General features: G+C 41.6%; 1 protein-coding gene across 1 annotated transcript in view; it reads right to left on the bottom strand.

Annotated features, from left to right (window-relative positions):
• Positions 1-74: 74 nt before the first annotated feature.
• The window catches only part of LOC132201549 (protein Fe65 homolog), a 44,586-nt gene continuing 33,247 nt past the window's right edge, over positions 75-11,413 (bottom strand). Inside the window, exons 5-14 of the mRNA XM_059627772.1 lie at positions 5,395-5,750; positions 5,008-5,120; positions 4,841-4,950; positions 4,554-4,752; positions 4,367-4,494; positions 3,387-3,652; positions 3,126-3,328; positions 2,890-3,069; positions 2,650-2,829; positions 75-2,516 (exon numbers count right to left, since the gene is read on the bottom strand). Of these exons, the coding sequence (XP_059483755.1) occupies positions 2,671-2,829; positions 2,890-3,069; positions 3,126-3,328; positions 3,387-3,652; positions 4,367-4,494; positions 4,554-4,752; positions 4,841-4,950; positions 5,008-5,120; positions 5,395-5,750 (1,714 nt within the window). The 3' untranslated portion in view covers positions 75-2,516; positions 2,650-2,670. The remainder of the gene's footprint in view (positions 2,517-2,649; positions 2,830-2,889; positions 3,070-3,125; positions 3,329-3,386; positions 3,653-4,366; positions 4,495-4,553; positions 4,753-4,840; positions 4,951-5,007; positions 5,121-5,394; positions 5,751-11,413) is intronic.

Below are 11,413 nucleotides of genomic sequence, written 5' to 3'. Positions count from 1 at the left end.
TATTGAAAGACTGGGCCGGCGCACAACTTACATACGCGCGGCCGCTTTCGCGAAAGGTAAATGGTCTATTTGAATAAATTTCGCTACCACCCAAGTGTGAATCGTGTGATTTCGAAGGGATATATAATTTTTTTTTTCATGTCGGTAAGATGCATTTCCAAGCGCAAAACAACAACAACAATTAACAACAACTCTCTGCTGATCGTCGGAACACACTTTTGTACCACTTGCATAGCAAATGCAACCAATGCGAAAGGTCGACGGACCGATCAGTGGCGTGCCTGGAACATTATAATACGCAACCGACAACTTCTATATAGGGCAGGCACACCACCGTGTCTCTTCAAGGAAAATCGAGGTTATGTAGCAAGGTGCAGGAACCGAGTTCGGAACAAAGCTGGCTGACCCTGCTCTCGACTGCTGGAAAAATTTGTTTCCACTTCGCAGAGCAGCCGAGGAAGGTCATTTCCAAAAATAAAGAGAAACAGAGTAGAAAAATCTTTGGACTCTTTTTGCAGTGTCGTTTTTTTGTTTTAAATATGTGAGGTTTTTGCTGTACTGCATGCAATTTTTGCGACCTACTGCCTGTACATACTTGAGACGCTAATTATCCGATTACAATTGTGTTTTGCTGCCTTAAGAGTAGTTTTACACATTCAAACTGATTATTTGCTCTATTTTCTGCTGGGGGATGAGACAAAATTTCCCTTACACTTTCTTGCCGTTCTTCCACTTTTCTCTCTTCTCGAAATAAGAGAAGAATCTTGCTGCTTATTTGCAAATTACAAATTTATTCTCTGCTCGTTTTCTTTGATTAATTTTCTCTCTTCCTCTCTCGTTAACTGCGGAGGATGCACTTGCTATTTTTGGACAAGTAACGATTTATTCGCGTGGGTGATTAATTCTCACTTAGTTAGCTCGTCTGTTTATGAGACAGATATTCAGGGGACCAATGAGATTAAGCTCTGTAAAATGAAAAAGAAAGAATAACAGCCAGGGCACGTTAACAATTACGTTTGTTAGTCGAGAGGCACATTTATATTATTTGAACAAATATACATTGCTATATAATTAAAGAGGTGGGAGCAGATTTGGCTGATGCGTTTGGCAAACTTTGGGAGATTACGCGTACAAATGGTTATTTTAAGTTTGACATTTAAGTATTGTCATGCAGTGTTAAATTGCCAAGGCAATCACAAATCAGTCAAATCTCCACCACTTTTGAAAGGAATAGTTTTTGGCAAGAAATCGACTTTTGCAGAGCTGCACGTCAAAGCTGCTCATTAATTTTTGCCAAAAGTTCTGCTGACTGAAATAAAACAGTTTTAGTTTCAGCCAAAAGAAAACGTTAGCATTTTAAAAATATCACGCCTATTCTAACCTCAGGTTAAAGGAGATTCTATCGAACTTAATTGTAACTAATAATTATTTATTGGCATTGTAAAATAATAAAAGTCTTGACTTGCCCTGGTTCAAAATAAAAACGCGTTTTTAAGTAATTAAAATTAATAAAAAATCAGATCAAGAGCACACGACAAAGCCTGTTGAAGAGATGAGCAGACTTGTTTAAAGAGAGAGTATGCAATGCTCGGGCGGGATTTACACTCATACAGTGTGTGTCAGTTTTGTGATTATAGTTTTTAGCTGCTGCCGGGACGCGCTACACGGAATAACGAGACACTCGGCTCTCGTCGCACACAAGAGCACCGAGACGAGCGTTCATCAATAATGGACCCACAAATATGCTACCACTAGAACTTTGATTCTTCCCCGTTTTCATTTGCGAAAAGCTGCTGACTCTGGCGTCTCGCACTGACAAGCAGCTCTTTCCATTCTCAATTTTACGAGTTGCTTCTTTTTATATTATTAAATAGGTTTGGTGTGCTGGCCTCGTGCTTGCTCAATCCAGTTTGTACACAATATACATGATTTTTGTTACATAGTGTGGCCGCCGGGTTTCGAAATTGCTGGCCGGCGCATCGTCGGCTGCCGTCGCGCCTCAAAATGCAAAATAAAAAATGCACAATAAGAGCGGTTGAAAATGAGTTTTTGAGTAAAAAATGGGAAGAAATGCAAATCAAAAACTTGTTTGAGATCCAAAGGTTGAGGAAAATAAATGGAGCTGAGAACGGAGGCGCGCGGTGATCGAGTCGGGCCAAAGAAAAAAACCGGGCGGCCGAATCTGCGTTAAATGTGGTGAAACTCTCCTTTCTATATCCACACTAGTACAAAGCTGTTTAGCGGTTATTCAACTTGAGAGAGATGAAGCGCACTCGGCAATGACCACACATGGCACAGTCTAATCGTCTGTCCTTCACTTCTTCATTCTAATACCAGGATTCTTTGCGCTGAGGGGTTGGCGCTGAGGTGTCGATTTCCTCCTCATTTTCCTCGTCCTCGGACTCACTGTTGGCGGCCTCGTCGGCGGCGCCGCTGAACATTTCACACGTCATTGGCGACTGCAAGTGTCTGTGTGGGATTACCTCGCGCTCTACAGGCGGACTCCAAGAGCCGTCCTAAAATAACAAAGACAATTTTATAATTTAATTTGAATGAAAAGATAATTCAAGTCGATTCTTATTAAGAAAAAATTAAAATCCAATTTTAAAATAATTTAGAAAAGTTTTATTTCAATAAAAGGCTCCTCACCTGTAAAGCCGAGGCCTCATCTCAGGATTCTAACGAGCCACCTTTGCCTTTACGTCCCGTGAGCGAGCCGACCAAAGACTTGAGGGTGGCGCCGAGACCCTTTCCCGTCGTGTTGGCGGCTTCGGCCAAACCCTGACCCAGTCCGCTGGGGTGTGCATCAAGACACTTTTGATACCTCAACTGAAAGTGTCACACAAATTAAAATCTTGACACCTTTGAGCAGTATTTTTTCTTGTATACTTTGCATGCAGCCTCTATTGTTTTGCACAGAGCGCCAGACGACGGCTCACAGTGGAACACGTGAGCAATGAATAAGTCTTGTGCTGTGTGCATTATGAAGGCACACTGCTTCACATCTTTGCCGATGCCCAGGAAAGACAAGTAGCGCACGCGGCACTCGGTGACAATCTGCTCATCGTCCTGAATAATTTTTTTTGCCTTAGTTTTTAAGATCAAAGGGTGAAGTATTTTTTTACCCCAGGCATGGAGATGGAGATCATCGAGGGGGCGACGGCGACGTTGACGCTTTTCCACTGCTCCTTTGGGTTGGTGGTCACCATTTTTTCAATGGCGTCGTTCAGGATTTCCATTCCTGTGGACTTGGTGACCTGCAACGCGCCCAGGTAAAACGCCTTCAGCACCTTTTTCGGCTCTTCCATCGGCGTGGGAAAAGATTGAGCTAGATTTTTTGTTCAATTAAAATATCATTCAAAATTTACAAGGCGAGTGAAACTTACTGACGATATTCTGACCATTCCTCGGGTGGAAGCGCCGGTGCTCAGTGGGCAGGTTGGTCGGTCTGACTGCGAGACCAGCTCGTCCAGGCCCAACTGCGCTGATATCGATGGGTTTGGCCAGATTCTGCTGAAGGGAACGTTCGATCATGATCTTCTTGCAGATGTCCCGCAGCGTGTTGGCGATCGTCCGCGCGGGGATGTCGCAACGGAAAACATGGCACATGTGCTTCCGTGTGCCTCTGTCGCGGGCCACGTACGCAAAATCCCTGAAAATATCCAAATTTAGAAATATTCCACAAATATATAGAAATAAAAACAAAAATTCCATGCGGATTATATTATTGTAAAATAATTCAAATATCATTGATAATACAAAGCAAAATCTTTTACTTCTTTCAACAAAGGTGCTGCACCCTATTCTAATTTGAGAGGGTGGTGCTTGAACCTTGGTTAACAAAAAGCACTGCTGGTGCCAAGAATTAATTAAAGTGTTCGTCCAAGGTTAATAACACACATCTGCATTCGCGTGCAATCGGAATTTGCAAAGTCATATATCTAGTTCCGCTGCAAATCCACGCGGCACGCGAGTCGGATCACGAAATGCAAAATCTTCATTTGCATGATGAATAGCCATAACAATAGGCGGCCACTAATAGCAACGCACTAAAGGTTAACGAGAAGGTGGTCAACGTCAGCGTGGTTGGATTTTGCTTGGTGCACACTAACTACACAATCTCGCGATTCCGTGCAGAAAAGCGGAAAGTCAACGAACTGGTGCGCATGCAAATTGAGAGAAAAATGCAAGATATGCACGATCCAATTTTCTTTTACCTTTCTCTGTAGATCCAAACGGTACCAGAGATAAGAGGACACGAAAGCAATTGCATTAGATATAAAGATAAAGTCATTGTAAACGTTTTTCTTAAAAATTTCAATTGCAAAAATATGGCAAGGATTTAATAAAAATGAAATATTCCTACCTTCCATTGTCCCGTCCAACGCCCCACACCCTGATTGTGTGAATGGGCTGTGTGTTGAGGACAGTCAGGTTCTCAGGGTCAATCAGCTTCAGGGCTCCTTCGTCGAGGTCCATGAACAAATCTTTGCCCTGATAAAAAAAAATTGATATTAAAAATTGATCCTGATTAAAAATAAAAATATTCTTACATCTCCCCATCGTCCCACAACGTCCAGCAGGTCATTCCTGCCGAGGGACAAGTCGACGATGCACTTGTTGACTGCCCGGCTGCTCCTTTCAGGGGTGAGATCTTCCTCGGCAATTTCCACCCAACCCAGGGAGCGAACTGCGAATCTGATTGACCTCTCTTTGGTCTCTGGCTCAATTCGGGCAGGGTAGCTACGACGTCTGAAAGAAAATTGCATTCAATTTTACGTAACTCTCAATTCTTTTGCAGATTTAAATTTTTTAATTATAAATAAATGAATGCACTCACTTGTATGCCATTTCTTCTCTTCTGTCCTCTTTCCTTTTTCCGCCGTCCTGCAGATCCTCCAGGGCGGAGCTGGTGCTGCTGCGAGTCACCCCGGTGGGAAATGGCATCATCTGAGGAGGGTAATTTTAATTAAATTCGCGGCGTGTGCGACATGAAAGCAATCTCACGTTCTCGGAGTCGCGCAGAGTGACTTTCTTGCCGTCCACCTTCTTGTCGCTCTGAGGAGGTTCTCTCTGAATTGTGCCGCTTTTGATATGCCAGAAGTACGGACCGTCATTATCTGAAAAGCGACGAGTGTTTGCAATGAAGCCTCTTTTCGCTCTGAGAGCGTGTTAAATAAATACATTCAAATATTTACTTGGTTTTATCATTCTAAACGACCTGGATAAAATTTAACTCGAGTAAAAAAAATTAAGAGAAAAATTTAAAAAATAATGTCATCCTTTTCTTGAAATGAATTTAAAATAGTTTTATTTATAGCAATAATTTTGCTCTTTTGGATTTTTGTTTGTTAATTGCTAATTAGTTTCATTTTTAAATGTAAAAATGCTGACCTTCGTGTTTTTCCCAGCCAGAAGGAAGGGTCTCTTCAGTCTCGTCTTCGTCCTCGGCGTTCAGCAAGGGCCTCTGCTCGGCGGGCTCCTCGTTCTTCCAGTTGCGCTCGCGCCTCTTCACCGGCACGGCGTACAGCTCGTCGGCGTTGATCTGTCCGGGCATGTGCGGAATCTCGCCCTGCTCCTCCGGCGAGCTGAGGTCCATCGACTTCTCCGAGATGCTGTCGCACGCCCGCTGCGAATCGAGCACGTTCTCGATGAGGTCGGGCCGCGGACTCGAGCGCCGCTTCTCCTCGGCCCCGGGGTACTGCTGCGGCCGGCGGCCCATGTTGTCCAGTCCGGCCTCGCTATTTGTCCTGGGAACAAAGCGCAACAGGCGTGTGTAATAAAAACAGTTATCGAATTTTGACAAAAGACAATGCGACCGGCTGGGAATGGGAGAAGGGGAAATTTATTATTGTTCTGACCGCGGATTATTGTCGTAAAACTGTTTTCAGTTGCCTGGGAAATTTTGAAATTTGCATATTTATTTGATCATAATTGCAGTCATTTTTATGTGCAAGGAATTTATTTCATCTACGTCATGTGTGAAACAAAGAGGGAAACCTCATACAGAAATCATAAACTTTTCAATCCCATAAACAAACTTGCAATCTACCAATATAAATATCAATATTTTGAAAGCAAAACCGATTTAAACAGGAACTTTTAACCAAAAGAAAACATAGTGATATTTTATATTAAAAATAAATATAAAAATAAAATAATAAATTTAAAGAATATCAATTAATATGGCTGCAAGTTAAATAACTTGAATTTTTATCATAAATTTAAAAGCATGCGTGTGTTTTTAAATTTGTTATGTGAATTACAATTTAGCAGTGTGAATAAGTTAGTGAATCAAAAAGTTAGCCGCTTAATGAACGAGTCTGACGCAGCTAACACTGCATCAAGCGGAATCCACACACCTCTGAGAGAGTTACACAAAAGAGCGGATGAACGAATATTCATTTCATTTCGTTATCCATCAGGTAAGCAAATCTCGGTCGGATTTCCAGCGGCAAAAGGGCGAGAAAAACTATAGCCGAGGTGAGCTCGAGGAAAAGCCTTGGCAAAATGATGATTTTCATTTCCTTTTTACACCACCGGCACCACCGCAACGCATTAAACGCGTTAATTAAAAATGAGCAACGAGCGACGCATCCATTTGATGCGCGACAACGTTAAAACTATACATTAACGCGCTAAATGGGATCAGGCTGCAGCTTTTTTGTGTGCGCCGCGAGGACGCTTTTGTGTATGTTTAATGCACAATGCTATACGTACACTTGTATTACCGCAAAGTGACCTCCTATGGCTTTTGTGCCGAACCGTACGCAAACAGCCGTTTGTTTCATTTAATTCCCAGACTTGCTCGGCGGCTTTTGAATTCTCGCTCATTTATCGTCGTCCGGCACACGCGACGGGCGGCGTTTTTGTAATTAATATTTTGACACCGACCCGCAACAACAACTCTATTAAACCAGGACGGATATGTTTCATTTATTTAAATTATTTTAACAACTTCTTTTGCTTTCCATTATTCTATTTGAAAGTAAATAAGTATTCGCACTTGGTGACGAAATTCATCAGAGCATGTAAAAATTCAATAAATATTTTATTTATATTTAGGCGCAACGGAGAGAGCACATTTGAATATTTCTGAAGGCTTTTGTCTAGAGTCCACATGACAAGTTTTGCATATTAACACGCGACTTTTACACATACTTGGCCCCAAATACAGCTTGAGATATCTTTATGATGGTCTGTGTCCTCACGAAAGTAGGTTAAGTTGCAATAGAGCACATCATTGAAAATTATAGGAATCTATTTAGCAGTGTCTAGCTCAAAAAAGTGTCAATGATGGCTCTGCTAATGGTGGTTAATAAATCTTGTATAATTATATTCATCTGTAAGGATTAAGGATCTACTAAAAAAGGGGTTTAGCTAAATTTTAGCAATAGAGAGGTTTTCGCTATTCCGACAGGATTTTTTTCAAAAAAATTTACAGATGAACAAATATAAATTGCTCTAATTTGAACCCAAATACAAAATAATTTATACTCCGCATAATTATACTTTTAAATTAAAATTGCTTAAAAAAAAAAATAAAATAAAACAATAGCAATTTTATTTTTAAATAAACTAAAAAACATATTCAACATTTTTGTTTTAACCACAGAAGCAGTGTCAGAAGTCAGAATTAACTCATCTGCACCCTCTTTCCCTAGACCATAATCGAGTTGGCAGGAGAGAGGACAAAAGTTAGATGCAATCCGCCGGGACCGAAAAGTTTCTCGGTTGCATCAACTCTTTTTTTTTTCTTTCATTCCAGACCTCACTCTTCTGGCCCACTTTTCATCTCGACGCGTCTTCATTTTGCTGAGCTCTGAAGGGAACAAAGTGCTTCGATTTTAAAAAGCAGCTTACACACACTGATGCGTGCAAAAAGCGTATGTGTTCAACATCCTGTCTCTGCCGGCAGAAAAAGCTGCATTTAGGGAGGTGTCCTTTTGAAAAATAACACCCAATCTGCGCGCGAAACGAGCTACAAACGCACGATTTTCGCAGACTTGTATCAATTTTGGCTGGCAGAGAAGCGAAAGGTCGAAAACGACGGTGCGAAATTGCGACGCGACGTAATAGAGCGGGCGGTCTGTAGAGCAGCGTGTGCCATTCAACCTTTCCGTATTGATCGCCTGGTCTAAATGCACACACACGAGGGCGGCCATTGCCGGCTGCGAAAAGAGCGTTTGCTGCCCACGGACGTACGCCCTGTTCGAATATATAAATCTCACTGCCGTCGGCATTCGGCGGCCGAGTGCGGTTTGCCTTTTGGCGAAATAGGTACGGAGCTCGCCGAGAATGTGTTTGTGCTCTCGGGCGAGCGTTGGAGCGCGGTGGTTTTATTGATTCGTTGCCGCGGCACATTTTATTGACCCTTCCAGACGGCCGAGTTTTGCTTTTACAACCGACAGACAACACAGGCAAGGCTAGTTTTCGCGAAATTTGCCACCGTTGAGCGCTGACGTACGCAACTGGAAATAATAAAAAAAAAGAGCAAAACAATTTTCCCAGCTGTGCATAGTGTTCCCAGTTCCATGAATATAAAGTAGCTGCTCTTTCTCGACACCCTTCCAATGCACGCATCTTATTATCTCATTTTTTTATACACCTCAACGTATATAAATTGAATTCTAATGCGTTCTAATGTTTGAGAATTTTACCCATAAAAAATAACTTACATTTAGAAATTTATTATAAAATTTTATGCAACGAATATCCGGATTTGTCATTGCCACACAGATCAGATGTCATGTGGCCCCTGTTAGAATGGGACATATTTACATGCAAACAAAAACAAACCCTTTACCAGAAGCATCGCCAAAATTGGCGCACCATTATTATTAAAAAAACAGCAGTGGAAACGAAATCGAGCAGAACACCGCAGAATTTACATGCACGAGAGACGCCCCTTAGGAGAATTGAGCTAAGGAACGCCCGAATCAAATATTAAAACCGCCAGTGGCGTCAAAGAGCGGAGGTCAAAGGTCGTCAATGTTGCGCCACAATTGCAAATTCCGCCAATCCACCGATCGATAATTTGCACAAATTTATTATTTAAGAAAGAAAATAAAACTCACGAGAGTCATCTGGATTTTCCTTTTCGGTCCTTTTTCCCGCTGGATTTTTCGTCGGCCCTCATCAGGGCGTCCCTGTGGCCGAAAGCGACCCGCAGGTTCCTCTCACAGGACCGAATCAAAATTGGCCATCTCGTGGCAGATTGCGGAAGTTTGAAAAACGAAAAGTATCCCCGGTGGCCTTCTCAAGGACTTCAGGGTTGGTTTTTTGAGGTGAACGTTCGAGGCGCGAGCGGCGAACGAAGGTGATCGCGAGATCCTCGGGCGGAGACTGGGCCTCATCCGAGGAAGAAAGAACGAGCGCTGCGTCCGTCGGGCCTGCTCGGAACACTCCGCCGCCGCCGCCGCGTTACAAGAGAGACTCGGCGGAGAACGGCGGGGACGGAAATATTATTCAATTCTCGCCCACTCGCCACATTCCGCCGCACTTTTTGTTCTGCCCGACCTTTGTTAATTCCCACCTTGGGTGAATTAATTAGACATCTGCTGTGTGTCGTGTGCGGGTGGGGTCGAGACGCTTTTTATGGCGTTCTCTCTGCAGCCGTAAAAGGCAAGGCCCGACAGGGATAAATAATAATAGCACCGGCCTATGCACGAGTTTGTTTCATATTTGATGCTTTGTGGGTGGAATTGGTCGGCGTGTAAATCAAATCAGATCGATATGGGTCTTTTTGTCTGGCAAATAGCAAAATGGGAGAGAGTGAATTATGAAAATACAAGATTATTCAGATTGATTTCTTCTGAGGAATGTGTTGGAGCGAAGAGATGTGGAAACCGCGTTGAATTGATTGTTATTGTGATATTGTGCGCGCGTTTTAATATTATACCGAGAGAGGCGGGGAGCATTTGTGCAGTGCCGCGAGAGAGATAAAAACCGACTCTATGTATGAAGTTATTTAACCATGAAAAGTGAAGGGCATTTGGGAGTTCCTCCTAATCAGTTTTGCATTGTGGACCTCACCGGGACACGGTACATACAAAATTATTTATTTGTATCCTGTCTGCGTGTGAGTGCGAAACTGGACTGACAAAGCCTTTCAAAGTCAGCGTTTTAAGGCGCGCAATTAGTTGCTGTTTTGTTTATTATCCAATGCAAAATCCCGCAATTAGAGTGAATTAAGGCGTACTCCTTTCTTGAAGGACGAGGCATAGAATTCGTGCAAAAAGCACAATGCCCACGTGGGTGGCCTTTACAATTTTGGTTTTTCTATTTAAAACAAATATTTAAAATTATACGCGTACAATTGTAACTAAAAAGTTTCAATACATTTAAGATTTGAAAGATATATTATTTTTTTTAAATAAATTTAATTATAAGATTTTTAGATTAAAAAATATTATGAAAATATTAAATTATTTTGAAGCCTAATATTTTGTTATAAATAATTACTAATTTTACTGTATAAATGCGTAAAAATAAATTTAATAGTGGCAAATGCTCTCCATAAAATGTATCAAATTATGATTGGGTTACTCCTTACTCCAGAAAACGTATGAAGAGTTGTATTGGATGTATTAATTTATATATTAATAATTATATGATTCAATAAATAAAACATTTATTGCATGAGATCTCTTGAGGTTCTGAATACATTTTAATTGAAGGCATTTTAAAAAGTAACAGATGTTTCTAAGTAAATATAATGAAAAAACAATTTCAATAAATTATTTTAATTAATTAGGTATTTAAATATTTGTTATTAATTTATTATTTATTAATCAAAAACTAGTTAACAAGACATGTAAGAGAAATATTAATATGATTTTTTAACGGAGAAACTATAAAAATGAAAATTTTTCATGAGAAGCAAATCAAATTGGCGCAACACGATACGCGGAAAAAATTTTGCTTAAGCCGTGCAATGGAAGGTGCGTAACTCACCGTGCTCTTCTTGTGATTGAATAATAATTCGAGCGAGGAAACAATATCAGTTTCATATAACACGCGCCGGGAGCCTTGACTTTGCACCAGTTTGAGAGAGCTACATTATTATACACGGCTGAATATTTAGCGAGGGCGTGTTCGCATCTTTGACGCCCGCCGAGAATGAGGCAATAATTCTCGGGCACAATACGGCTCACGGTGTAACTAATACACAAGGCACCGAGAATAACAAATTCGCCTGCTTGGCAAGGCGGCGGCGTCGGAGAGAGCTGCTCTCGTTATCGATTGCTCTGAATGCAGCAGCAGCACCGTCGTAGAGCAGTCGTCGTCGGCACTTCTTGTTCGTCAGCCCCGAGAGCTAATTTAATTTGCGCCGCTTGCAGATAAACAGCAGAAGCGGCTTCTTCTTCTTCTTCGTCTTATGTTTGCTGGCAATTAGCACTGCGAATAAATG

The sequence above is a fragment of the Neocloeon triangulifer genome, unplaced genomic scaffold (genome assembly GCF_031216515.1).
Source record: "Neocloeon triangulifer isolate White Clay Creek 2 clone unplaced genomic scaffold, ASM3121651v1 ptg000014l, whole genome shotgun sequence".
Classification (NCBI taxonomy): domain Eukaryota; kingdom Metazoa; phylum Arthropoda; class Insecta; order Ephemeroptera; family Baetidae; genus Neocloeon; species Neocloeon triangulifer.
Note: the sequence above shows the minus strand (reverse complement) of the source record. Positions and strands in the feature narration are given on the sequence as shown.